Source organism: Takifugu flavidus, chromosome 3 (assembly GCF_003711565.1).
Source record: "Takifugu flavidus isolate HTHZ2018 chromosome 3, ASM371156v2, whole genome shotgun sequence".
Taxonomy (NCBI): Eukaryota; Metazoa; Chordata; class Actinopteri; order Tetraodontiformes; family Tetraodontidae; genus Takifugu; species Takifugu flavidus.
In genome coordinates this window covers 6,364,501-6,392,403 of record NC_079522.1, presented here as the reverse complement: position 1 = coordinate 6,392,403, position 27,903 = coordinate 6,364,501, and the positions used below count along the sequence as shown (strand labels likewise).

The following is a 27,903-nucleotide window of genomic DNA, read 5'->3' as shown; positions in this document are numbered from 1 at the left end:
CCAATACTAGCCAAAAGACTCTGGAGGGAGCTCCACATATGCGACAAAAGCTTGTCGTGGTCCCCGATCAGCGCAGACGTGCCACCAAAGCTTGCTGAACAGCGTCATTGTCCACCGGGTCAATATTGGTCCGATTGTAATGTTAAGTACGTGGTTCAGACAGGACCCGTAAGCAAACCAACAGCAGCTGGTGTGGTGAAAAAGTGAGGTGCATGAAATCAGGTGATTTCCCTTGTCTCAGCAGAACATGACCTGACCTTTCCTTGACCCACCATGTCTTACCAGACTTCCTCAATGCACACTTGATACTGTTCCTGTTTTGACTCCACACAATTAAACAGTCGTATGGATTTTATCTAGAAAAACAGAGTTTGTCACCTTGGCCTTCTGTTGAACTTGCTGACACTAACATGAGCTTGGCACACACACAGTGAGTACATCTTGTCATTTAGCATATGCTAAGCTACTTAAGATATCAATCATTTTGGTTCTCATTCTGATAATGACCTCCGGCCCCGCTGACCCATTGTATAGTGTATTTTTGTGTGTGTTTCTGTGCTCTGTGCCCCTCCTCTCCTCTCTACCCAGCCGGGGTTAAAATATATTTTAAAATATATTTTTTTAATAAGTGGCCAGTGAATGAAACTGTAAACCTGTTAAATGCATGACATCAATATAACTTTGTGGTTGCATAACTGCACATTTACTGATGTTTGTAAAAAAATGATGAATTCATAAATAACAAAGATGTAAAAGGAAAAGAAGTGATGAAACAGTTCAGGCCTTTAGAAATGACCTATAAGATATTAACTGATAGACCGAAACAACCAAATGTGATGATTTTGTTCTTGTGTTCTAGTTTGTTTTCTTTGAGTGGAGCAGCAACAGTTGAGGTCAATTCTAATCATTGTCCAGTGCTTTTGAATGCTGAAGCTCCAGCCGGAGCATCTCTGGTAAGCGTGAAGGAGTCCAGGTCATTTCCCAAACCAGCTGGAGCTGTTAGGATGTGGAGGTCAGATGTGTTTTTGCTTTGTTCCACTGCTTGTTTTTTTGTGCTCGTTTCCCTCATTTGTCCAGGCTGGGTGCGGTAGGCAGATTTCTCCAACTCCTCCTCTGTAGTTCCTCACCTGCTGCTCATCAGCTCATCAGGAGCAGCAGTATTTATCTCCAGCTCCTCCACTTGTGAGTTGCCAGTTTGTCGCTTAAACGCCAAGTGTTAATTGCCTACCTGCTCCTGTGCTCGTTCTCTTTGATTTGTTTCTCTGATCACCTTTTGTGCAGCCTCACCTGTCGACACATACGGTGCACTGTGATCATCACCGGTATGGATGTATGAAATAAGCTAAAAATGGGAATAAAACAGGGATAATATCGACATGGGAGTCTTTACTATAGAACAAAACCAAAAGAAAACTTGTGACACTGTTGTGGTCCAGGATTCCCAGTTGTGTTTTTCCTGCAGGGGGCGTGGTGGAGCCATGCTCCGGCCACCTCTTGGCGGACCTGCAGGACATCAGCGATCAGCCGCCTATTTAAGGTCTAAGACTCCGGCCTACCAGCGTCGGAGGGTTTTTGTGTGACTTGGTATTTCTGGTGTCTCTGTTGGTTTTCAAGATTCTTGTGATTTTTGTGGCTCCACGCTGGAGCTCTTTGGCTGCACCCAGAGGAAGAGCTGTTGCTTCCCAGCAGTCCAGGAGGACTGTCCTTTTGTGTTTGTTTAATAAAACCAATTTTTGGACCTTTGATCACTGCGTCTTGTCTGCGTTCGGGTCCTGGACAACCACGCATCGTAACAGACACATTCACAAAAATCAGATAAACTGTGTCTCAGGAGAGAGTTTTTTTATTTTACCGAGACAGCTGATGGAAAGAACGGTGGCAACACTCGTGGTTTCACCTGCTGCTTCATGCAGGAGCACTGCTTGTGACATCTCTGCTGAGGACTGTGTGATACATTGATCGTGACTCTGGATGCCCCATCAGTTGAGCACATCTGTCGAACTCCATAAAGCAAAGATTGGGGCACCAAGAATTTACTGTGACGATGGAAAGCAACTTCTTGGGCTTCAGCTAACACCTGAGAAATGTTTTTATGGTGGTTGAAAAGAGGCTTCCTCTGGATGGGGCAGACGTTTTGAAGTGGCTGTTGAAGCTGCTCCTAATCATGAAGATAGCAGCTTGGCTAAGTATTGCCCACATGACTGGGTGGTGCTGCTGTTACTTACCACATTAATTTTAATGTGGCTTTTGTCAGCCTGCTTATTTTGTCACTCCATGTTTAGGAATCATGCCAATACTTGTACTCACGTGCCTGGTGAGGATCGTCCAATTTTTGATGCTGAAATCAGCCAACTAGCAGAGGAAGCTTTTCCCAATTATGGGCAAAATACCCCCAAAAGTCAGGTGCTTCTGTGGAAATATTTGAAATGTATGTGATTATCAGAATGAGAACCAAATGATTGATATCTTAAGTAGCTTAGCATATGCTAAATGACAAGATGTCCACACTCTGTGTGTGCCAAGCTCATGTTAGTGTCAGCAAGTTCAACAGAAGGCCAAGGTGACATACTCTGTTTTTCTAGATAAAATCCATACGACTGTTTAATTGTGTGGAGTCAAAACAGGAACAGTATCAAGTGTGCATTGAGGAAGTCTGGTAAGACATGGTGGGTCAAGGAAAGGTCAGGTCATGTTCTACTGAGACAAGGGAAATCACCTGATTTCATGCACCTCACTTTTTCACCACACCAGCTGCTGTTGGTTTGCTTACGGGTCCTGTCTGAACCACGTACTTAACATTACAATCAGACCAATATTGACCCGGTGGACAATGACGCTGTTCAGCAAGCTTTGGTGGCACGTCTGCGCTGATCGGGGACCACGACAAGCTTTTGTCGCATATGTGGAGCTCCCTCCAGAGTCTTTTGGCTAGTATTGGACTCTCTTTGGGCAGGAGAGGCCAGCTCCCCCCTCGCAGTCCCCCACCGACTCAGCGTCGTCCGGAGCCTCCGCTTCGTTGCACCTCCTTTTTCCGCTGTACCACGTGAGCCTTCCATTCCCGAGCGGCGCTCAGGTGAAGCGGGCAGGTGCGGTAGTTTTTTGCTACAACGCTCTTTGGTTTCTGATCTTCAGCCGTTGGGCTAAGATTGCCTTTACTGTTCATTTATTATCAGGGAGAGCTGGGCAGTGGGCCACTGCTGTAATTGAGAACCAGACACACGGTTCCGCGCATTTTCGTTCGTTTAAGGATGAGCTCAGGCATGTGTTGGATCATCCGGTTCAGGGTGGAGAGGCGGCGGCTAAACTTCTCTCCTTACGTCAAGGGTCTACATCAGTTGTGAATTTTTCCATCCCGTTTCGCGTTCTGGCCGCATACAGTGGATGGAAAATGACGTCCTTCGTGACATGTTAAATCAGTTCGTCTTCGTTCACATCAACAACATCCTCATCTTCTCGGAGACGAGGAAGGAGCACGTTCAGCATGTCCGCCTGATTCTCCAGCGCCTTCTTGTGGACCCTGTTTACCTCCGCTCCCATTCTGTCACCCGGATCCCAGCTTTCTTCAAAAAACCGCTGCCTTCTGATCACCAGCGTTTGCTCGTTTCGTCTGTTTTGTGGTAAACATGGATAAATGGCATCTTCTCGTCATTCCTACCTTTCGGATAACTTTCTCTATTTTCTCACATCTCGTCCTAAGTCCCCACGCGCCCCTCACTCAGAGAAATGATCTGCACTTCATGCACCTCACTTTTTCACCACGCTGTGCACAGTCATCAAGGTCAATTAAAATCTTGTTTAAACACCTTCAATCTGTGTGTCTGCTTACAGGTCCTGCCCGAACGGTACACCTAACACGGACTTTAGGTCCACAAAGCAGTTTCAGTAGTTGGATTAAGGACGTAGTCAAGCTTCTCAAGGCGCCAATCCTCCTGGACAATTCAGTTGGAGCCACGTTGCCTCTAGTGGCCACTTGCTGAAAAGTATGGACTCTTTTTTAGGAGCCTTTACGATTTGCAAACTGCTTTTAAACACAAAAATTATCATATAAAAAAAAAATGAAAACCAGCTTTTTTCGATTATTTAAACTATACTTTTACTGTTTGTAAAATGACCCAGAGCCTATAATCATGATAATAATAGTGACACAACACCAGTAATTATCATTAATTTGGTAATAGACATTTCTTTGCTGTACATTATGATTAGCCCCTGGGATGGATCATTGAGAGCAGCAACCTTTATTTTATTGATATTGGTGTTTTTAACTCCCCACAAATATACAAACTTAAGGATATCTATATTTTAAAATCCCTTATTTAAGCTGTGCAATGAATAAAACAATCCAATGTGTTTCCAGGAACAGGATCATCAATGAGAATATTATTTAGGCTAACTGTGATTTGTGGTGTGCTGAGTTTAAATAAAATACGAAACACCTGAAATGATGCTGCAATGAGTTTATTTTATATTCTGAGATCCAGTGTGATTTTTAAGATGAAGATGCCACATTGGTCTCAGGGTGTATGTTTAGTCACCCTGGTTTGAGGGTCTGGAGACACTTTTTAAGCCTTGCTGATGAGAAAACCAGTGAAGCTGGTGGTTCCACCAATGCCACAGACATGACAACTTTTAGGCAGGACCACAGACACCTTGTCTCCTTGCTGAAGTTCCAGACATGCAGTGCTGGAAGCGTTATCAACATGCTGGCTCCCTGGCTTGTTACTGTTGAACGCCTTCACGATGGCCTCACTGTTCTTCATCAGAGTCAGCCCCGATTGTTCCCTTTTGTCAGCTTGGTAGGAGAAGCTGAAGCAGTAATAGCCTGTGACAGGAGCTTTGAAGAGGCCTGTAAGAAGAGAAACTTTGGGTTTTACTTGTTAGGCTCTCAAACCTGAGTGGAACTGAGCTGCTCTGCCCCTGAAGGAAACTGCCTGATGTGTGTCCATCAGCTTGGGAGTGTGACTCACCTGTACTGATGTCGTACGCCTCCCCCACGTTGGTGATTGCCCTGTTGAAAATCAAAGTTGTGTCTCCCTGAAAGGGTCCAACATTACCTCCTGTCTGTAGGACTGCTGTGAAAAGGACACCTGTAGGAAACAAACACCCTCATGCTGTTATTGTTATTACAGTGTTATATAAAGGGCTGATACTTTTCTCTGGAAATCTTTGCAATCTCCTCCACCCTGTTTATCGTAATGACTCAACAAGTTGTTTGGGCCATTTTAGTTGGAAGTTTTGCACAACAGACAGTTGACAGAAACAGGTGGGCACAGTTCTTCAGAGCTTGTGGATGGACCTTGAACAGTTGCAATGTTGAAGTGTGTTGAAATGACCTGCAAACTAACATGAAATTCTCTGGAAGATCAGGCGCTGCCATAGCAAACTTTAGACGTTTAGCTCCCTCTTAGATATTCTTGTTTAATGATTAATTCAACTCAAGGTTAAGGAACAAGAGTGGAATTTAATAGTTGTTTAACAGGACTGGAGGAGATGTGGCCTTTTAAATTTTTTTTTAATATATATATTTTAATAAGTGGCCAGTGAATGAAACTTGTCGAGGATTTTCTTCAGTTAACACAAAGTCAAAATGCTGCTTTTTAAGAGTTTAATAAGTCAGTCAGAATACATGCAACAACAGCATGCAGAGAGATCTCTGCCCAGTGTAACAAACATGTCCCTTTTATAATGCTTAGCGACTACGCCTTTCTCTCAGTACTTTTCCATCTACTTACTTCATCGTCACAAGGTTAGCATGATAAACTGTAGCATTTTGAAGGTTACTGACTTGCACATCTTCATCATTTTCTAAGGAGTCTTTGTTCTACAACTCGTGACATCTCGTACACCTGCACAAGCATCATCAAATGAACTCGCTTGACCTTACTGGTTTAAATGATCTATGCTAAATAAAACAACATAAAAAATAATTTCCTTTACAAACTGTAAACCTGTTAAATGCATGACATCAATATAACCTTGTGTTTGCATAACTGCACATTTACTGATGTTTGTAAAATGATGAATTCATAAATAACAAAAATGTAAAAGGAAAAGAAGTGATGAGACAGTTCAGGCCTTCAGAAATGACCTTTAAGATATTAACTGATAGATCTAAACAACCAAATGTGATGATTTTGTTCTTGTGTTCTAGTTTGTTTTCTTTGAGCGGAGCAGCAACAGTTGAGGTCATTTCTAATCATTGTCCACTGCTTTTGAATGCTGAAGCTCCAGCCGGAGCATTTCTGGTAAGAGCGATGGAGCCCAGGTCATTTCCCAAACCAGCTGGAGCACCCTAGCCCGTTGTCAGGCTAGAGCACAAAGTCCAAGCAAATATTTTATGAACTACATTCAACTACTCTTGTAATAAATAGGGTGGAGGAGATTGGAACGATTTCCAGAGAAATGTATCAGCACGTTTGGGTCAAACCTGCTCACCAGTTGGCATCAAACATCATATTGAAGCATCCACATGCAGCCTGAGATCAGCAGATGTAGACACAGAGCCAAGAGCAACTTTGAGCCCACTGGACTGTTTTCAACTGCAAATGTTTTGCCCAGTCTCCTATTTCGTGTTGAAGACTTTACGTTTGCACCATCTTCCTCGACAGTTGGCTATTCTCCCATTTCGAAAGTCCAAAAGAAGACGCGGACGGCCCGACTGGGGCTCCGACACTTCATTACTGGCATCAATCTTTGTCTTCAGCTGTGCCATCGTGAACAAGGCGTGGACACTTTGGAGGCCACTCTGAAGTCCGCCATAAGATTTGAGAATGCTTGTCAGGCCATCAGGGTGTTTCAAGCCCCAAACACCTTGCAAGGTTTTCCAAAGCACAGGTGTCGACCTTTGATAACAAACAAGTAATAAATAGCCATTGAAATGATTTCCACACAGATATCCATCTAATCCAAATCAACGAAGAGTCAGTAAAGTCAAGTGAGATCTGTTGTCTCAGGAATTGCATTTACATGTGCATCTAAATCAAACTACACTTTTCACTCGATTTACCTTAAATCGTTTGTGTACCCGGACTGTCATGGCCCTTTTGTGCCATTTGCTTGTGTTTTGTTTTCCTGGATCTCTCTCTCGTGGGTGTGATAGATTCTGTTTTCCCTTTGGTACCATTTGCTGGTGACTGTTACACCTGCAGCTGGTTCTCAATCAACAGTCTTCAAAAGCTGATGTCTTCTGATCACCAGCATCTGGTCTGTCTTGCCTGCTTTGTGGTAAACATCGGTAAATGGGATCTTCTCGTAATTCGTACCTTTGGGATAATTTTCTCCATTGTCTCATATCTCGTCCTAGGCCCCCATGTGCCCCTCACTCAGAGGAACAACCTGCACTTCATGCACTTTTTCACAACGCTGTACACATTCAAAAAATCTTATTCAAACACCTTCAGCTGCTGTATTTTTGCTTACGGGTCCTGCCTGAACCACATACTTAACAATACGATCAGACCAATATGGACCCAGTGGACAATGATGCTGTTTGGCAAGCTTTGGTGGCACGGGGTACGATTATTGGGGACCACGGTAAGCTTTTGTCGGCTATATGAAGTTCCCTCCAGAGTCTTTAGGCTCTGTCCTGGAGGCCCAACAGACCGCTCACTTGCCATCCTGGGCTTACTAGGACCCTACACTTCCTTCAGCAACGCTTTGGTGGCCCTCTATAATACAGTATGAGATACCAGGGCTTTTCATCTTGCCGGTGTCCATGTGGAAGTCCTCCCATCAACCTTTAGCTGCCCCTCTCAATCCTCCAGCGGTTCTTGGGTTTTGCTAATTTCTATCGCTGATTTATTTGGACTATAGTAAGGTGGTAGCTCCCATTACCAGCCTAACCTCCATTTTAAAGGTTTCCAATGGTGCAGTGAGGCTGAAGCAGCATTCTGCTGGCAGAAGTGCCTATTTGTGGTTGAGGTGGATGGCTCAGACTTGGGAGTTGGGGCATTTCTCTCCCAGCACGATCCAGCTGACCAGAAGCTCCATCCTTGCAACTTGTTCAGTCGGCGGCTAACCCCAGCGGTGGTAAACTATGATATCAGAAATAAGAAGTTGCTTGCAGCTGTTCTGGTGCTGCATAAATGGAGACGCTGACTGGAGGGTTCAGCCCGACCATTCCTTATCTAGACGTATCATAAGAACCTGTACTACCTCAGAAATACCAAGAGATTGAACTCCCAACAGGCATGGTGGGCACTCTTTCTGGGTTGCTTCAGGTTCTCCCTCATGTACCACCCAAGCTCCCGCAATGCCAAGCCAGATGCTCTGTCCCACTTGTTTTCGCCCGATCCCTCTCGCTCTGAGCCTAGCTTCATTGATCCTAGCTCCTAGTCGTTCATCCAGTTTCTGTTGAAACTGCCTCTCCTCCCTCTCCCCTCCTCTCCTCTACCCCTCTCCTCTCCTCTCCTACCTATCCTATCCTCTACCTGTCTTCCCCCTTCTCCTCTCTCTTTACCCAGCCGGCCATCAGCAGGAGGGTCCCCCTACATGAGCCTGGTCCTGCTCAAGGTTTCTTCCTCTTAAAGGGGAGTTTTTCCTTGCCACTGTTGCTTGTCTGGGGTTAGGCGCTGGGATTCTGGAAAGCGCCTTGAAACAATTTTGATTGTATTAGACGCTATATAAATAAAGATTGATTTGATTGCCCACATGCCTGGGTGGTGCTGCTGTTACTGACCACATCAATTTTAATCTGGCTTTTGCCAGCCTGCTTATTTTTTCACTCCATGTTTAGGAATCATGCCAATACTTGTACTCACGTGTCTGGTGAGGATCGTCCAATTTTTGATGCTGAAATCAGCCAACTAGCAGCTGAAATCAGCCAACTAGTCAGGTGCTTCTGTGGAAATATTTGAAATGTATGTGATTATCAGAATGAGAACCAAATGATTGATATCTTAAGTAGCTTAGCATATGCTAAATGACAAGATGTCCACACTCTGTGTGTGCCAAGCTCATGTTAGTGTCAGCAAGTTCAACAGAAGGCCAAGGTGACAAACTCTGTTTTTCTAGATAAAATCCATACGACTGTTTAATTGTGTGGAGTCAAAACAGGAACAGTATCAAGTGTGCATTGAGGAAGTCTGGTAAGACATGGTGGGTCAGGGAAAGGTCAGGTCATGTTCTGCTGAGACAAGAGAAATCACCCGAGGAAGAGTAAAAAACAAGTGACATATGAACGGGATATAAGATGGACGTAGCCCAACCTCAGTTAGCCTTTCAGTGGACCACGCTGACAGACAGGCTGTGTACTTGAACAGACTCCAAAGCTTCGAAACTTGTCTTACCAATAAAGTTTAAGGGTTCCTACGCTGAAACTATCTTGACTTTTGGAGGCCACTCTAAAGTCTGAGATAAGAATTAAGAAAGCTCATCATGCCATCAGGTTGTTTCGGCCCCAAACACCTTGCAAGATTTTCCACAGGCACAGTGTTATGGCCCACTCGTGAAGTCCACAACAAAAGGGGAAGACACACTGTCCAGTTTAACCATTTATTTCCTAAACCAAAAACAACACCCAACAAAGGAGTATGGCAGGTGAGAATGAAAAGAACAGTGGTGTGAGCAAGTGCCTGGATGAAGCGAGTGAAGGGGTGAGGTAGGTTGTAAGTGCAAAAGACAATAGTTCACCACAAGGCAAAGCAGCTGGGGTCATGAGGTGGAGATGCAGAGATAGGAGAAGAAGCCCCAAAAATGCTGGATCGGGTGGAGCTTTATAACCTGCAGATCACTGGCCAGACGCTCCAATTAGGTTAGCTCCACCCTGCTGGAAACCTGTGAACCACAGACAGCACACAGCAAGACAACCCCACAGCTCAGGGGCCATCACACGCGGGTCTCAACTTTTGATAATAAACAAGTAATAAATAGCAATTGAAATGATTTCCACACAGATATCCATCTCATGCAAATCAAGGAAGAGTCAATAAAGTCAAGTGAGGTCTGTTGTCTCAGGAATTGCATTTACACGTGCATCTAAATCAAAATACACTTTTCACTCGATTTGCCATAAATCTTTTGTGCACCCGGACTGTCATGGCCCTTTTGTGCCATTTGCTCGTGTTTTGTTTTCCCGTATCTCTCTCTCTCGAGGGGGCGTTGTGGATTCCGTTTTCCCTTTGCGACCGTTCGCTGGTGACCGTTACACCTGCAGCTGATCAATCAACAGTCTTCAAAAGCCACTGCCTTCTGATCACCAGCGTCTGGTCCTCTCGTCTGTTTTGTGGTAAACGTCGGTAAATGGGCTCTTCTCGTCATTCCTACCTTTTTTCCGTCGTCTCACGTCTCTTCCTAGGTCCCCACGCGCACCTCACTCCGAGGAACAATCTGCACTTCATGCACCTCACTTTTTCACCACACCAGCTGCTGTTTGTTTGCTTACGGGTCCTGTCTGAACCACGTACTTAACATTACAATCAGACCAATATTGACCCGGTGGACAATGACGCTGTTCAGCAAGCTTTGGTGGCACGTCTGCGCTGATCGGGGACCACGACAAGCTTTTGTCGGATATGTGGAGCTCCCTCCAGAGTCTTTTGGCTAGTGTCGCGACTCTCTTTGGGCAGGAGAGGCCAGCTCCCCCCTCGCAGTCCCCCACCGATTCAGCGTCGTCCGGAGCCTCCGCTTCGTTGCACCTCCTTTTTCCGCTGTACCACGTGAGCCTTCCATTCCCGAGCGGCGCTCAGGTGAAGCGGGCAGGTGCGGTAGTTTGTTGCTACAATGCTCTTTGGTTTCTGATCTTCAGCGGTTGGGCTAAGATTGCCTTTACTGCTCATTTATTATCAGGGAGAGCTGCGCAGTGGGCCAATGCTGTAATTGAGAACCAGACACACGGTTCCGCGCATTTTCGTTCGTTTAAGGATGAGCTCAGGCATGTGTTGGATCATCCGGTTCAGGGTGGAGAGGCGGCGGCTAAACTTCTCTCCTTACGTCAAGGGTTTACATCAGTTGTGAATTTTTCCATCCCGTTTCGTGTTCTGGCCGCATACAGTGGATGGAAAATGGCGTCCTTCGTGACATGTTAAATCAGTTCCGTCTTCGTTCACATCAACAACATCCTCATCTTCTCGGAGACGAGGAAGGAGCACGTTCAGCATGTCCGCCTGGTTCTCCAGCGCCTTCTTGAGGACCCAGTTTACCTCCGCTCCCATTCTGTCACCCGGATCCCAGCTTTCTTCAAAAAGCTGCTGCCTTCTGATCACCAGCGTTTGCTCGTTTCGTCTGTTTTGTGGTAAACATGGATAAATGGCATCTTCTCGTCATTCCTAGCTTTCGAATAACTTTCTCCATTTTCGTAGTAGGCGAAACTAAATGGACGTAGCCAAGCTTCTCAAGGCGCCAAACCTCTGGGACGATTCAGTTGGAGCCACGTTGCCTCTAGTGGCCACTTGCTGAAAAGCATGGACTCTTATTTAGGAGCCTTTACGATTTGCAAACTGCTTTTAAACACATTGAACATTATCATATAAATAACAAATATGAAAACCAGCTTTATTTGATTATTTAAACTATACTTTTACTGTATGTAAAGATGACCCAGAACGTATAATCATGATAATTCTTATCGTAAAATAACAACATGAGTAATTATAATTATTCTTTTTGTTTTGGTCATAGACATTTCTTTGCTGTACATTATGATTAGCCCCTGGGATGGATCATTGAGGGCAGCAACCTTTATTTTATTGATAGTGGTGTTTTTAACTACCAACAAATATACAAAATTAAAGATATCTTTATTTTAAAATCCCTTATTTAAGCTGTGCAATGAATAAAACAATCCAATGTGTTTCCAGGAACAGGATCATCACTGAGAATATTATTTAGGCTAACTGTGATTTGTGGTGTGCTGAGTTTAAATAAAATACGAAACACCTGAAATGATGCTGCAATGAGTTTATTTTAGATTTTGAGATCCAGTGTCATTTTAAGCTGAAGATGCCACATTGGTCTCAGGGTGTATGTTTAATCACCCTGGTTTGAGGGTCTGGAGACACTTTTTAAGCCTTGCTGATGAGAAACCAGTGAAGCTGGTGGTTCCACCAATGCCACTGACATGACAGCCATTAGGCAGGACCACAGACACATGGTCTCCTCTCTGAAGTTCCAGACATGCAGTGCTGGAAGCGTTATCAAGGCTAAACAATGACTCTGTGTTAACTGCTAGAGAAGAGGTGCTGTTAATCTTCACTTTCTTAAATGCACAATATGTAAGTTTTATTTTAAAGGTGCGTTTTGCAACTCATTCTATGAAGAGGGTCCGCCACCTGCTTGTTTAATGAAGTTGTTCTTGTTATCCAACAATGTTTCACAGTATTGTAAAAATCTTGTCTATTTTGAATTATTCAAATAGAACTTTTTTGCAAAAAAAAAAAAAAAATGCTGTGAGGGGGGGCTTATCTGTCCACATATACAGTATGACCTGTAACTTGGTCTGTTCAGCAGTTAAAAAGAGCCAATACTTGAAAGTTGTTTGCATGTTCTATATGTTGAAAAGTGAATGTAATTGTTTGCAACTAATGACAATGGCTGTTCAATAAATTTTCCTAAAAATGAGATTCTCATGTCTTTTCTCATAATGTATTTTTACATTTATTTTTTGGTGTAGTAGTAATCATTTTAAACTGATTATTAAAACATACTGTAAGTACAGCATATAATGAGTAGCTTGTATGTATAATATACAAAACAGCTCCATTTAAAATGCAGTTTTACTGTTCTACCAGTTTAAATAGTTTTTTGCCTGATAGTTACATGTTAATTTTACAATTTATTGATGCACAAAAAGTAGTTACATGTAAAAAGTAAAGGAAATTATCTAATTATATACAATAATCCATAAAATAGGTAGATTTTTTTTGTAGAATTAACAGTTCAGCCTTTGCATTCACTGTAAAATTTACATATGGTCTGTAAAGTTATATACTGTCCTGTTGGATTTTTTTTTAAAAGGAATTCTTTGGTAACCCCAGCTGCCAGCGTTTTCCTTTTTAAAAAAAACAGTTTTCATCTAAATCAAACTACACTTTTCGCGCGATTTGCAATAAATCGTTTGTGCACCCGGAGTGTCATGGCCCTTTTGTGTCATTTGCTTGTGTTTTGTTTTCCTGGATCTCTCTCTCGTGGGTGTGATGGATTCTGTTTTCCCCTTGGTACCGTTTGCTGGTGACTGTTACACCTGCAGCTGGTTATCAATCAACAGTCTTCAAAAGCTGATGCCTTCTGATCACCAGCATCTGGTCGTTTAGTCTGCTTTGTGGTAAACATCGGTAAATGGGATCTTCTCGTAATTTGTACCTTTGGGTGGGAGAATTTCCTCCATTGTCTTACATCTCGTCCTAGGCCCCCATGCGCCCCTCACTCAGAGGAACAATCTGCACTTCATGCACTTTTTCACAACGCTGTACACATTCAAAAAATCTTATTCAAACACCTTCAGCTGCTGTTTTTTTGCTAACGGGTCCTGCCTGAACCACATACTTAACAATGCAATCAGACCAATATGGACCCAGTGGACAATGACGCTGTTTGGCAAGCTTTGGTGGCACGGGGTACGATTACTGGGGACCACGGCAAGCTTTTGTTGGATGTACGGAGCTGCCTCCAGAGTCTTTAGGCTCTGTCCTGGAGGCTCAACAGACGGCTCACCTGCCATCCTGGGCATACTAGGACCCTACACTTCCTTCAGCAATGCTTTGGTAGCCATCCATAATCTGAGATACCAGGGCTTTTCATCTTGCCGGTGTCCATGTGGAAGTCCTCCCATCAACCTTCAGCTGGAACCTCAATCCTCTTTAAATTCCACGGCAACCTTGGTCGCATATTGCAGTGGACTTTGTCACCGGTCTCCCCCACTCAGACGGAAATACCTCAAGATGGTGCATAGGTTTTCCAAGGCAATGCACTTCATCCCTCTTTCCAAACTTCCATCTGCAGTGGAGACAGGTGACCTCCTGCTCAGTCATGTCTTCCGTCTTCATGGTTTCCTGAGGAATATTGTGTCTGATCAGGGGCCCCAGTTTACGACCCGAGTTTGGAAAGCCTTCTGCAGCGCCCTAGGTGCCTCAGTGAGTCGGTGAGAGCTGCACAGCTGCAAGAAGGCATTGGGATGGATCTGCCCTCCTACGTGCTTCCTTACAGTCCCAAAGGCAGGCCAACCATCACCATGTTCCAGTCCCGTCCTATCTACCAGGCCAGAGGGTCTGGCTCTCCTCTAGGGATCTCACCCTCCAGGTTGAGTCCCGGAAACTCTCCCCTCATTTCGTAGGACCATTTGTGATCGACCACATCGTCAACCCCTACTTGGTTCACCTCAATTTGCCTCCATCACTCAAGATTCATCCCACTTTTCTCACATCTTGTCCTAGGTCCCCACGTGCCCCTCACTCGGATAAACGATCTGCACTTCACGCCCCTCACCTTTTCACCACGCTGTGCACAGTCATCAAGGTCAATCAATATTCTTGTTTAAACACCTTCAAGCTGTTTGTCTGCTTACAGGTCCTGCCTGACCGGCACACCTAACACGGACTTTAGGTCCACAATGCAGTTTCAGTAGTTGGTTTAAGGGCGGAGTTAAGCTTCTCAAGGCGAACTACCTTGAGGTGTTGTTGACAGGAAGCACCTGTTGGAAATCTCCATTAGCCACCTATTTAAGGACGGAGTGCCTGTCTGCCAGCGTCGGAGAGTTATCGTGTTTCCATGGTAGATCTGACTCCTGTTTCTTCATGTTTGTTAGAACTCGTAGTAACGCTTCGCTTCTCCCTGCCTGTTCAAGGTCTCCACGTCACCAAGTTGGAGGGAATAACGCGCAGGACCAGACTCTCTTGTTGCTTCGCGTCGGAGCTCTCTGTGCGCCCCGGAAGGCTGGATGAGTGTTTCTCCTGCAGTCCAAGAGGACTTGGTGTTGGACACCAATGTTAGACACTGTGTTTTTCCTGCTTTCGGGTCCAGGAAAAACCTAATCCTAGCAGAACTCTCTGACCAGGATAGAACCAGCGAACCAAGATGCAGTGTGCAAGTAACAACACGAGTAATTATTATCATTCTTATTATGTTTGTAAGAGACAATTCTTTGGTTTGTATTATGATTAGCCCCTGGGATGGATCATTCAGGGCAGCTACCTTTATTTTATTGATATTGGTGTTTTTAACAACCAAAAAAATATACAAAATTAAGGATATCTTTATTTTAAAATCCCCTATTTAAGCTGTGCAATAAATGAAACAATCCAATGTGTTTCCAGGAACAGGATCATCGATGAGAATATTATTTAGGCTAACTGTGATTTGTGGTGTGCTGAGTTTAAATAAAATACAAAACACCTGAAATGATGCTGCAATGAGTTTATTTTAGATTCTGTGATCCAATGTCATTTTAAGATGAAGATGCCACATTGGTCCCAGGGTGTATGTTTAGTCACCCTGGTCTGAGGGTCTTGAGACACTTTTTAAGCCTTGCTGATGAGAAAACCAGTGAAGCTGGTGGTTCCACCAATGCCACAAGCATGACAGCCATTAGGCAGGACCACAGACACATGGTCTCCTCTCTGAAGTTCCAGACATGCAGTGCTGGAAGCGTTATCAACATGCTGGCTCCCTGGCTTGTTACTGTTGAACGCCTTCACGATGGCCTCACTGTTCTTCATCAAAGTCAGCCCCGATTGTTCCCTTTTGTCAGCTTGGTAGGAGAAGCTGAAGCAGTAATAGCCTGTGACAGGAGCTTTGAAGAGGCCTGTAAGAAGAGAAACTTTGGGTTTTACTTGTTAAGCTCTCAAACCTGAGTGGAACTGAGCTGCTCTGCCCCTGAAGGAAACTGCCTGATGTGTGTCCATCAGCTGGGGAGTGTGACTCACCTGTACTGATGTCGTACGCCTCCCCCACGTTGGTGATTGCCCTGTTGAAAATCAAAGTTGTGTCTCCCTGAAAGGGTCCAACATTACCTCCTGTCTGTAGGACTGCTGTGAAAAGGACACCTGTAGGAAACAAACGCCCTCATGCCATTATTGTTATTACAGTGTTATATAAAGTACCATATAGAAAGAGAAGCTTCTTCACTCACTCATCTTTGTTGATGGATCAGTCACGATAGAGGTCGTCTGCTCTTGGCTCTGTGTCCACAGCTGTTGAGCTCAGGCTGTCTGTGGCTGCTTTTATACCATCAGTGATGCCGACTTAGAGGGCTGATACTTTTCTCTGGAAATCTTTGCAATCCCCCCTCTCTGTGTATCATTATTACTCAACAAGCCATTTGGGCCATTTTAGTTGGAAGTTTTGCACAACAGTTGACAGAAACAGGCTGGCACAGTTCTTCAGAGCTTGTGGATGGACCTTGAACAGTTGCCATGTTGAAGTGTGTTGAAATGACCTGCAAACTAACATGAAATTCTCTGGAAGATCAGATGCTGCCATAGTAAACTTTAGACGTTTAGCTCCCTCTTAGATATTATCTTCTTGTTTCATGATTAATTCAACTAAAGCTTTAGGACCAAGAGTGGAATTTAATGGTTGTTTAACAAGACTGGAGGAGATGTGGCCTTTAAATTTTTTTTTTAATATACTGTATATATTTTTAATGAGTGGCCAGTGAAAGCAATAACTTTATGGTTGCATAACTGCACATTTACTGATGTTTGCAAGAAATGATGAATTCATAAATAACAAAGATGTAAAAGGAAAAGAAGTGATGAGACAGTTCGGGCCTTTAGAAATGACCAATAAGATATTAACTGACAGACCTAAACAACCAAATGTGATGACTTTGTTCTTGTGTTCTGGGTTGTTTTCTTTGAGTGGAGCAGCAACAGTTGAGGTCAATTCTAATCATTGTTCCCTGTCATGATCCTGTGTTGTCGCGTGTTTTGTTGTTTCGGTTTGTCTCCACCAGAGGGTGTGTTTCACCTGCTTTGCTGGCACTTGCTGGCTGCTGCGTCACCTGTGGATGATCAGATTGGGAGTCTTTTTAAGCAGCCAACACCAGCCGATCAGCGTCAGATCGTTTTCATCCGTGTTGTTGGTAATCGACTGTTCCGAAGCTTTTCCCTTTGGCTTTATTATGTATCTTTTCTCCTTCTGAGGTCTCCTTGTCCTCTCCATTGAAGATCACCGGTTCAAGTTGGGTTTCTGCACACAATTCACCATTGCACTTTGTAGATATTGTAAATAAACACTTATCATAACACGTTTCCCTAATTTGTTCAGGCTGGGTGTGGCAGGCAGAAGGAGTCCAGGTCATTTCCCAAACCAGTTGGCGCTGTTAGGATGTGGAGGTCAGATGTGTTTTTGCTTTGTTCCACTGCTTGTTTTGTTGCGCTCGTTTCCCTCATTTGTTCAGGCCTGGTGTGGGAGGCAGATTTCTCCAACTCCTCCTCTGTAGTTCCTCACCTGCTGCTCATCAGCTCATCAGGAGCAGCAGTATTTATCTCCAGCTCCTCCACTTGTGAGTTGCCAGTTTGTCGCTTAAACGCCAAGTGTTAATTGCCTACCCGCTCCTGTGCTCGTTCTCTTTGATTTGTTACTCTGATCACCTTTTGTGCAGCCTCACCTGTCGACACATACCGTGCACTGTGATCATCACCGGTATGGATGTATGAAATAAGCTAAAAATGGGAATGAAACAGGGATAATATCAACACGGGAGTCTTTCTAGTCTATAGAAAGAAAAAACAAAAGAAAACCTATGACACGTTTCACAAAAATCAGATAAACCCAGTCTCGTTTTTCGTGTTGAAGGCTTGTGAATGTTTGCACCATCTTCCTCGACAGATGGCTATTGTCCCATTTCGAAGGTCCAAAAGAAGACCCGGACGGCCTGGCTGGGGCTCCGACACTTCAATGGTGGCATCGATCTTTATCTTTAGTTCTGCCATCGTGAACAAGGCGAGGACACTTTGGAGGCCGCTCTGAAGTCTGCAATAAGATTTGAGAATGCTCGTCAGGCCATCAGGGTGTTTTCGAGCCCTGAACACCTTGCAAGGTTTTCCACAAGCACAGGTCTCAACCTTTGATAATGAGCAAACATCAAATAGCGGATATCCATCTAATGCAAATAAACTGAGAGTCTATAAATTCAAATGAGGAATTGCATTTACAAATTGGGGTGATGACTCAGACACAGATGGGGTTCCATGATAAGAAAGAGATAGGAAAGAACAGCAATGCTGGAAACTTATGGATGCATTAAGTGGAATGTAAAATTCCACCCCATTGAAGAAACTCAAGGTAGCCAGCAGCAAAAGATGACAAAACTTCAGATTATGTTCCAACACTCAGATGCCAATCCAAAGGAGGTAAAATGTCCAAAGTCCACTGTTTACACACAGCGTCAACATGTCAACGGGGGAAAAAGTATCAAATGCCCGAGAGAGGAGTGGCCATTTTGGTTTGATGAACTTGGCACGTTAGTCCACTTCAAAGAACTTACTGGGATTGACATTTAAAAGAGATATTCACACATCATTTGGATTTGAAGGGGAAAAGGCTTCTCAAATACATGACCACAGTTTGTGTCCACAAGAGCAAGAGATTCCATCAGACTTTTGCAAGGCTTCAGAGAATGCGGGGACAGCAGAGTGGCTGCTCAGACGATGTGAATCAGAATCAGAAGCAGGTTTATTGCCATTGTTCATGTAATACACAGTATTACACAAACTAAGAATTTTTCATGGTGTGCCGCTGCGACATTCAACATAAAGAAGACCACGATAGAATAAGATAAATAAAATAAAATAAGACTTATATACAGTATATACATAATAGTGTATTTATCCATCAAAAATTGTCTGGTTGCAGTCGATGAGTCGTTATGGTCACATGGGACATTCACAGGTTCACAATTTAGAATAGAATGTGTTTTTGTCTGTGTAGATTCTCAATCATCCAGGTCATTGTATCATTGTAGTTTTCTCTGTCAACTGGACTGGGTTTCTTCTCTTGAAGACATTTCGCCTTCTATCCAGAAGGCTTCTTCAGTTCTGAGAGAATGTGTTTTTATTCCTCATTCTCTGTAAGGTGTGACCCCCTCACCCCACACACTGCCACTAACAGCCTCATTACCATAACAAAATGAGTGATTAGTGTATTCGGGGAAAGTGGTCAGGCCAAATGGCCTCTGTGTGGGTCTTCTACGTAGACAGAAAAATGCTGGGACTTCTAGTGTTAAGGGCGGAGTTAAGCTTCTCAAGGCGAACTACCTTGAGGTGTTGTTGACAGGAAGCACCTGTTGGAAATCTCCATCACCTATTTAAGGACGGAGTGCCTGTCTGCCAGCGTCAGAGAGTTATCGTGTTTCCATGGTAGATCTGACTCCTGTTTCTTCATGTTTGTTAGAACTCGTAGTAACGCTTCTCCCTGCCTGTTCAAGGTCTCCACGTCACCAAGCTGAGGGAATAACGCGCAGGACCAGACTCTCTTGTTTTCTTCGCGTTGGAGCTCTCTGTGCGCCCTGGAAGGCTGGACGAGTGTTTCTCCTGCAGTCCAAGAGGACTTTTGAACTGACCTTTTAAGAAAAACCCTGGTGTTGGACACCAATGTTGGACAGTGCGTTTTGTCTACTTTCGGGTCCATTAGAAAACCTCGCCTAACAGAACTCTCTGACCAGGATAGACCCAGCGGACCAAGATGCAGTGTGCCACAAATAACAACACGAGTAATTATTATCATTCTTATTATGTTCGTAATAGACAATTCTTTGGTTTATATAATGATTAGCCCCTGGGATGGATCATTCAGGGCAGCTACTTTTATTGATATTGGTGTTTTTAACAACCAATAAATATACAAAATTAAGGATGTCTATATTTAAAAATCCCCTATTTAAGCTCTGCAATGAATAAAACAATCCAATGTGTTTCCAGGAACAAGATCATCAATGAGAATATTATTTAGGCTAACTGTGATTTGTGGTGTGCTGAGTTTAAATAAAATACAAAACACCTGAAATGATGCTGCAATGAGTTTATTTTAGATTTTTTGATCCAGTGTCATTTTAAGCTGAAGATGCTAAATTGGTTACAGGGTGTATGTTTAGTCACTCTTGTTTGAGGGTTTGGAGACACTTTTTAAGCCTTGCTGATGAGAAAACCAGTGAAGCTGGTGGCTTTACCAATGCCACAGACATGACAACTTTTAGGCAGGACCACAGACACATGGTCTCCTCTCTGAAGTTCCAGACATGCAGTGCTGGAAGCGTTATCAACATGCTGAATCCCTGGCTGGTTACTGTCGAACGCCTTCACAATGGCTTCATCGTTCTTCATCAGAGTCAGCCCCGATTGTTCCCTTTTGTCAGCTTGGTAGGAGAAGCTGAAGCAGTAAAAGCCTGTGACAGGAGCTTTGAAGAGGCCTGTAAGAAGAGAAACTTTGGGTTTTACTTGTTGGGCTCTCAAACCTGAAGGAAACTGCCTGATGTGTGTCCATCAGCTGGGGAGTGTGACTCACCTGTACAGATGTCGTACGCCTCCCCCACGTTGGTGATTGCCTTGTTGAAAATCAAGTTGTGTCTCCCTGAAAGGGTCCAACATTACCTCCTGTCTGTAGGACTGCTGTGAAAAGGACACCTGTAGGAAACAAACACCCTCATGCTGTTATTGTTATTACATTGTTATATAAAGTACCATATAGAAAGAGAAGCTTCTTCACTCACTCATCTTTGTTGATGGATCAGTCATGATAGAGGTCGTCTGCTCTTGGCTCTGTGTCCACAGCTGTTGAGCTCAGGCTGCGTGTGGCTGCTTTTATACCATGAGTGATGCCGACTTGTCAGCAGGTCTGACCCAAATGTGCTGATATGTTTCGATGGAAATCTTTGCAATCTCCTCCACCCTGTTAATTGTATTTACTCAAGTTGTTTGGGCCATTATATTTGGAAGTTTTGCACAACAGACAGTTGACAGAAACAGGCTGGCACAGTTCTTCAGAGCTTGTTGCTGTACCTTGAACAGTTGCCATGTTGAACCCATAGTAATCTTTAGACGTTTAGCTTGCGCTTAGATATTGTCTGTGTAGATTCTCAATCATCCAGGTCATTGTATCCAAAGTAGCTTTCTATGTCAACTGGACTGGGTTTCTTCTCTTTGAAAACATTTCGCCTTCTATCCAGAAGGCTTCTTCAGTTCTGAAATCGCTGGGGAGAGAGCTTGAAAATATATAGCCCTTGTGGACCATCTGCATGCTAATGATCTGGGTGGTCACCTGAGAGTCGTTAGCATGGTAGTTCGTCGGGTCGTTCACCTAGTTTCTGTTGAAACAGAAACAAATGAGGGAAACAAGCACAAAAAACAAGCAGTGGAACAAAGCAAAATCACATCTGACCTCCACATCCTAACAGCTCCAACTGGTTTGGGAAATGACCTGGACTCTGTTCTGTTGAAACAGAAACTAGGTCCTCGTCGTTGGTCGGGTCGTTCACCCAGTTTCTGTTTAAACAGAAACTGGGTGAACGACCCTGCTAACGACTCTCAGGTGACCACCCAGATCATTAGCATGCAGATGGTCCACAAGGGCTATATATTTTCAAGCTCTCTCCCCAGCGATTTCAGAACTGAAGAAGCCTTCTGGATAGAAGGCGAAACATCTTCAAGAGAAGAAACCCGGTCTAGTTGACATAGAAAACTACCTTGGACGCTTAGATATTGTGTTGTTGTTTAATGATTAATACAACTCATGCTTAAAGACCAAGAGTGGAATTCAATGTATGTTTAGCATGGCCTTTCATGAGGACAACTTTATTTTCAATTTTTTTATTAATTTTTTTTTAAAATAAGTTGCCAGTGAATGAAAGTGTAAACCTGTTAAATGCATGACATCAAAATAACTTTGTTGTTGCATAACTGCACATTTACTGATGTTTGTAAAAAATGATGAATTCATAAATAACAAAGATGTAAAAGGAAAATAAGTGATGAAACAGTTCAGGCCTTCAGAAATGACCTATAAGATATTAACTGATAGACCTAAACAACCAAATGTGATTATTTTGTTCTTGTGTTCTAGTTTGTTTTCTTTGAGTGGAGCAGCAACAGTTGAGGTCAATTCTAATCATTGTCCACTGCTTTTGAATGCTGAAGCTCCAGCCGGAGCATCTCTGGTAAGCGTGAAGGAGTCCAGGTCATTTCCCAAACCAGTTGGAGCTGTTAAGATGTGGAGGACAGATGTGTTTTTGCTTTGATCCACTGCTTGTTTTGTTGCGCTCGTTTCCCTCATTTGTTCAGGCCTGGTGTGGGAGGCAGATTTCTCCAACTCCTCCTCTGTAGTTCCTCACCTGCTGCTCATCAGCTCATCAGGAGCAGCAGTATTTATCTCCAGCTCCTCCACTTGTGAGTTGCCAGTTTGTCGTTTAAACGCCAAGTGTTAATTGCCTACCTGCTCCTGTGCTCGTTCTCTTTGATTTGTTACTCTGATCACCTTTTGTGCAGCCTCACCTGTTACACTCAGCCTCGTTTCCTGATCCAGCCTGCTCTCGTTTGGGCTGCACCTACAAGTTTTTCTTGGTGCTCTTTCTGTTTTGAATAAACCTTCTTTTGGAAGGACTTTTCTGGTCATGTTCTGCATCGTGGGTTCAGTGTCCTGTTGGGCTTGTGCCATAAAAGGAGAACCCCAGCCCTATGTCATGCTAGGGCACAAAGTCCAAGCAAATATTTTATGCACTACATTCAACTACTCTTGTGACAAACAGGGTGGAGGAGTTTGGAATGATTTCCAGAAAGACGTATCGACATGTTTGGGTCAAACCTGCTGACATGTCGGCATCACTCATGGTGTAGAAGCAGCCACACGCAGCCTGAGATCAGCAGCTGTGGACACAGAGCCAAGAGCATCTAAGAGCCCACTGGACTGTTTCAAACTCCAAATGTTTTGCCCAATCACCTTTTTCGTGTTGCAGGCTTGTGTGTGTTTGCACCATCTTCCTCGACAGTTGACCATTCTCCCATTTCAAAGCTCCAAAAGAAGACCCTCAGCTTGGTTCAAATTAAAGTTTCCTTCTTTTCATACCGGAATGGTTGATGCATAGGGTGCACTGTGATCATCACCAGTATGGATGTATGAAATAAGCTAAAAATGGGAATAAAACAGGGATAATATCGACATGGGAGTCTTTAGGATAGAACAAAACCAAAAGAAAACTTGTGACACTGTTGTAGTCCAGGATTCCCAGTTGTGTTTTTCCTGCAGGGGGCGTGGTGGAGCCATGCTCCGGCCACCTCTTGGCGCACCTGCAGGACATCAACGATCAGCCGCCTATTTAAGGTCTAAGACTCCAGCCTACCACCGTCGGAGAATTTTTATGGCTCCACGCTGGAGCTCTTTGCTGCACCCAGAGGAAGAACTGTTGCTTCCCAGCAGTCCAGGAGGACTGTCCTTTTGTGTTTGTTTAATAAAACCAATTTTTGGACCTTTGATCACTGCGTCTTGCCTGCGTTCGGGTCCTGGACAACCACGCATCGTAACAGACACATTCACAAAAATCAGATAAACTGTGTCTCAGGAGAGAGTTTTTTTATTTTACTGAGACAGCTGATGGAAAGAACGGTGGCAACACTCGTGGTTTCACCTGCTGCTTCATGCAGGAGCACTGCTTGTGACATCTCTGCTGAGGACTGTGTGATACATTGATCGTGACTCTGGATGCCCCATCAGTTGAGCACATCTGTCGAACTCCCTCAAGCAAAGATTGGGGCACCAAGAATTTACTGTGACGATGGAAAGCAACTTCTTGGGCTTCAGCTAACACCTGAGAAATGTTTTTATGGTGGTTGAAAAGAGGCTTCCTCTGGATGGGGCAGATGTTTTGAAGTGGCTGTTGAAGCTGCTCCTAATCATGAAGATAGCAGCTTGGCTAAGTATTGCCCACATGCCTGGGTGGTGCTGCTGTTACTGACCACATCAATTTTAATCTGGCTTTTGCCAGCCTGCTTATCTTGTCACTCCATGTTTAGGAATCATGCCGATACTTGTACTCACGTGCCTGGTGAGGATCGTCCAATTTTTGATGCTGAAATCAGCCAACTAGCAGAGGAAGCTTTTCCCAATTATGGGCAAAATACCCCCAAAAGTCAGGTGCTTCTGTGGAAATATTTGAAATGTATGTGATTATCAGAATGAGCCAAATGATTGATATCTTAAGTAGCTTAGCATATGCTAAATGACAAGATGTCCACACTCTGTGTGTGCCAAGCTCATGTTAGTGTCAGCAAGTTCAACAAAAGGCCAAGGTGACAAACTCTGTTTTTCTAGATAAAATCCATACGACTGTTTAATTGTGTGGAGTCAAAACAGGAACAGTATCAAGTGTGCATTGAGGAAGTCTGGTAAAACATGGTGGGTCAAGGAAAGGTCAGGTCATGTTCTGCTGAGACAAGGGAAATCACCTGATTTCATGCACCTCACTTTTTCACCACACCAGCTGCTGTTTGTTTGCTTACGGGTCCTGTCTGAACCACGTACTTAACATTACAATCGGACCAATATTGACCCGGTGGACAATGACGCTGTTCAGCAAGCTTTGGTGGCACGTCTGCGCTGATCGGGGACCACGACAAGCTTTTGTCGCATATGTGGAGCTCCCTCCAGAGTCTTTCAGCTAGTATTGGACTCTCTTTGGGCAGGAGAGGCCAGCTCCCCCCTCGCAGTCCCCCACCGATTCAGCGTCGTCCGGAGCCTCCGCTTCGTTGCACCTCCTTTTCCGCTGTACCACGTGAGCCTTCCATTCCCGAGCGGCGCTCAGGTGAAGCGGGCAGGTGCGCTAGTTTGTTGCTACAATGCTCTTTGGTTTCTGATCTTCAGCCGTTGGGCTAAGATTGCCTTTACTGTTCATTTATTATCAGGGAGAGCTGCGCAGTGGGCCACTGCTGTAATTGAGAACCAGACACACGGTTCCACGCATTTTCGTTCGTTTAAGGATGAGCTCAGGCATGTGTTGGATCATCCGGTTCAGGGTGGAGAGGCGGCGGCTAAACTTCTCTCCTTACGTCAAGGGTCTACATCAGTTGTGAATTTTTCCATCCCGTTTCGCGTTCTGGCCGCATACAGTGGATGGAAAATGACGTCCTTCGTGACATGTTAAATCAGTTCGTCTTCGTTCACATCAACGACATCCTCATCTTCTCGGAGACGAGGAAGGAGCACGTTCAGCATGTCCGCCTGGTTCTCCAGCGCCTTCTTGAGGACCCAGTTTACATCCGCTCCCATTCTGTCACCCGGATCCCAGCCCTCTTCAAAAGCCGCTGCCTTCTGATCACCAGCGTTTGCTCGTTTCGTCTGTTTTGTGGTAAACATGGATAAATGGCATCTTCTCGTCATTCCTAGCTTTTGAATAACTTTCTCCATTTTCGTAGTAGGCGTAACTAAATGGGCGTAGTCAAGCTTCTCAAGGCGCCAATCCTCCTGGACAATTCAGTTGGAGCCACGTTGCCTCTAGTGGCCACTTGCTGAAAAGCATGGACTCTTATTTAGGAGCCTTTACCATTTGCAAACTGCTTTTAAACACAAACATTATCATATAAATAACAAATATGAAAACCAGCTTTATTTGATTATTTAAACTATACTTTTACTGTATGTAAAGATGACCCAGAACGTATAATCATGATAAATTCTTATCGTAAAATTACAACATAAGTAATTATAATTATTCTTTTTGTTTTGGTCATAGACATTTCTTTGCTGTACATTATGATTAGACTCTGGGATGGATCATTCAGGGCAGCAACCTTTATTTTATTGATCGTGGTGTTTTTAACTCCCAACAAATATTCAAAATTAAAGATACAGTATCTATATTTTAAAATCCCCTATTTAAGCTCTGCAATGAATAAAACAATCCAATGTGTTTCCAGGAACAGGATCATCAATGAGAATATTATTTAGGCTAACTGTGATTTGTGGTGTGCTGAGTTTAAATAAAATACGAAACACCTGAAATGATGCTGCAATGAGTTTATTTTAGATTTTGAGATCCAGTGTCATTTTAAGCTGAAGATGCCAAATTGGTTACAGGGTGTATGTTTAGTCACCCTGGTTTGAGGGTCTGGAGACACTTTTTAAGCCTTGCTGATGAGAAAACCAGTGAAGCTGGTGGTTCCACCAATGCCACAAGCATGACAGCCATTAGGCAGGACCACATACACACGGTCTCCTTGCTGGAGTTCCAGACATGCAGTGCTGGAAGCGTTATCAACATGCTGAATCCCTGGCTTGTTGCTGTTGAACGCCTTCACGATGGCCTCACTGTTCTTCATCAGAGTCAGCCCCGATTGTTCCCTTTTGTCAGCTTGGTAGGAGAAGCTGAAGCAGTAAAAGCCTGTGTCAGGAGCTTTGAAGAGGCCTGTAAGAAGAGAAACTTTGGGTTTTACATTTTAGGCTCTCAAACCTGAGTGGAACTGAGCTGCTCTACCCCTGAAGGAAACTGCCTGACGTGTGTCCATCAGCTGGGGAGTGTGACTCACCTGTACTGATGTCGTACGCCTCCCCCACGTTGGTGATTGCCCTGTTGAAAATCAAAGTTGTGTCTCCCTGAAAGGGTCCAACATTACCTCCTGTCTGTAGGACTGCTGTGAAAAGGACACCTGTAGGAAACAAACACCCTCATGCTGTTATTGTTATTACAGTGTTATATAAAGTACCATATAGAAAGAGAAGCTTCTTCACTCACTCATCTTTGTTGATGGATCAGTCACGATAGAGGTCGTCTGCTCTTGGCTCTGTGTCCACAGCTGTTGAGCTCAGGCTGTCTGTGGCTGCTTTTATACCATGAGTGATGCCGACTTAGAGGGCTGATACTTTTCTCTGGAAATCTTTGCAATCCTTCTCTCTGTGTATCATTATTACTCAATAAGCCATTTGGGCCATTTTAGTTGGAAGTTTTGCACAACAGACAGTTGACAGAAACAGGCTGGCACAGTTCTTCAGAGCTTGTGAATGGACCTTGAACAGTTGCCATGTTGAAGCGTGTTGAAATGACCTGCAAACTAACATGAAATTCTCTGGAAGATCAGGCGCTGCCATAGTAAACTTTAGACGTTTAGCTCCCTCTTAGATATTCTTGTTTAATGATTAATTCAACTCAAGCTTAAGGACCAAGGGTGGAATTTAATGGATGTTTAACAGGATTGGAGGAGATGTGGCCTTCTTATTTTTTTATATTTAAAAAATATATATAAAACCTTACTTTACGTTGCATAACTGCACATTTACTGATGTTTGTGAAAAAAATATAGAATAAAAAAATATAGAAATACATTTTCTTTGAGTGGAGCAGCAACAGTTGAGGTCAATTCTAATCATTGTCCAGTGCTTTTGAATGCTGAAGCTCCAGCCGGAGCATCTCTGGTAAGAGTGAAGGAGTCCAGGTCATTTCCCAAACCAGCTGGAGCACTGCAGCCCGTTGTCAGGCTAGAGCACAAAGTCTAAGCAAATGTTTTGTGAACTACATTCAACTACTCGTGTATTAAACAGGCTGGAGGAGATTGCAAAGATTTCCAGAGAAAAGTATCAGCCCTCTAAGTCGGCATCACTCATGGTATAAAAGCAGCCACAGACAGCCTGAGCTCAACAGCTGTGGACACAGAGCCAAGAGCAGACGACCTCTATCGTGACTGATCCATCAACAAAGATGAGTGAGTGAAGAAGCTTCTCTTTCTATATGGTACTTTATATAACACTGTAATAACAATAACAGCATGAGGGTGTTTGTTTCCTACAGGTGTCCTTTTCACAGCAGTCCTACAGACAGGAGGTAATGTTGGACCCTTTCAGGGAGACACAACTTTGATTTTCAATGTCTATGAGCCAATAACAAGTGATAATAATCACGTGTTGTTATTTTACTTTGTCTCTTAGTTTATTAACTCAGCACACAACAAATCACAGTTTATCTGAATACAGTTCATTTTTGTATGTCATGCTATG

General features: G+C 43.8%; 2 protein-coding genes and 5 long non-coding RNA genes across 15 annotated transcripts; 3 read left to right on the top strand and 4 right to left on the bottom strand.

Moving 5' to 3' along the window:
• The first annotated feature begins 3 nt into the window (after positions 1 to 3).
• LOC130523275 (uncharacterized) lies at positions 4 to 27,857 on the top strand. 9 transcript variants are annotated; one of them, XR_008949845.1, is made up of 5 exons: positions 4 to 222; positions 361 to 430; positions 860 to 1,012; positions 27,451 to 27,611; positions 27,698 to 27,857. It is a non-coding gene; the product is annotated as an uncharacterized LOC130523275 (long non-coding RNA). The 9 variants fall into 9 exon arrangements; XR_008949841.1 differs by lacking the exons at positions 4 to 222; positions 361 to 430; positions 860 to 1,012 and adding exons at positions 16,819 to 17,112; positions 17,200 to 17,267 and having other exon boundaries at positions 27,698 to 27,856; XR_008949846.1 differs by lacking the exons at positions 4 to 222; positions 361 to 430; positions 860 to 1,012 and adding an exon at positions 9,620 to 10,225 and having other exon boundaries at positions 27,698 to 27,855.
• Positions 2,717 to 3,809, top strand: LOC130523281 (uncharacterized). Its single transcript, XR_008949857.1, has 2 exons — positions 2,717 to 3,086; positions 3,174 to 3,809. It is a non-coding gene; the product is annotated as an uncharacterized LOC130523281 (long non-coding RNA).
• LOC130523272 (uncharacterized) lies at positions 4,443 to 5,135 on the bottom strand. The gene is made up of 2 exons (XR_008949838.1): positions 4,968 to 5,135; positions 4,443 to 4,846 (listed from the first exon to the last, which is right to left on the bottom strand). It is a non-coding gene; the product is annotated as an uncharacterized LOC130523272 (long non-coding RNA).
• LOC130523283 (uncharacterized) lies at positions 13,969 to 15,199 on the top strand. Its single transcript, XR_008949859.1, has 3 exons — positions 13,969 to 14,066; positions 14,367 to 14,448; positions 14,777 to 15,199. It is a non-coding gene; the product is annotated as an uncharacterized LOC130523283 (long non-coding RNA).
• Positions 15,331 to 16,216, bottom strand: LOC130523269 (complement C1q tumor necrosis factor-related protein 3-like). Its single transcript, XM_057028400.1, has 3 exons — positions 16,061 to 16,216; positions 15,855 to 15,974; positions 15,331 to 15,733 (listed from the first exon to the last, which is right to left on the bottom strand). The coding sequence occupies exons 1-3, from the start codon at positions 16,062 to 16,064 to the stop codon at positions 15,450 to 15,452; spliced, it is 408 nt and encodes a 135-aa protein (XP_056884380.1). The 5' UTR covers positions 16,065 to 16,216; the 3' UTR covers positions 15,331 to 15,449.
• LOC130523284 (uncharacterized) lies at positions 19,939 to 21,340 on the bottom strand. Its single transcript, XR_008949860.1, has 3 exons — positions 20,642 to 21,340; positions 20,437 to 20,555; positions 19,939 to 20,341 (listed from the first exon to the last, which is right to left on the bottom strand). It is a non-coding gene; the product is annotated as an uncharacterized LOC130523284 (long non-coding RNA).
• Positions 25,918 to 26,803, bottom strand: LOC130523270 (complement C1q tumor necrosis factor-related protein 4-like). The gene is made up of 3 exons (XM_057028401.1): positions 26,648 to 26,803; positions 26,442 to 26,561; positions 25,918 to 26,320 (listed from the first exon to the last, which is right to left on the bottom strand). The coding sequence occupies exons 1-3, from the start codon at positions 26,649 to 26,651 to the stop codon at positions 26,037 to 26,039; spliced, it is 408 nt and encodes a 135-aa protein (XP_056884381.1). The 5' UTR covers positions 26,652 to 26,803; the 3' UTR covers positions 25,918 to 26,036.
• Positions 27,858 to 27,903: the final 46 nt, after the last annotated feature.

What these genes read in the sequence shown, in the direction of transcription:
- LOC130523269 (XM_057028400.1), bottom strand. An exon ending in GGCGTACGACATCAGTACAG is followed by an intron (nt 15,734 to 15,854) that starts GTGAGTCACACT and finishes CTCTTCTTACAG; the next exon opens with GCCTCTTCAAAGCTCCTGTC.
- LOC130523270 (XM_057028401.1), bottom strand. An exon ending in GGCGTACGACATCAGTACAG is followed by an intron (nt 26,321 to 26,441) that starts GTGAGTCACACT and finishes CTCTTCTTACAG; the next exon opens with GCCTCTTCAAAGCTCCTGAC.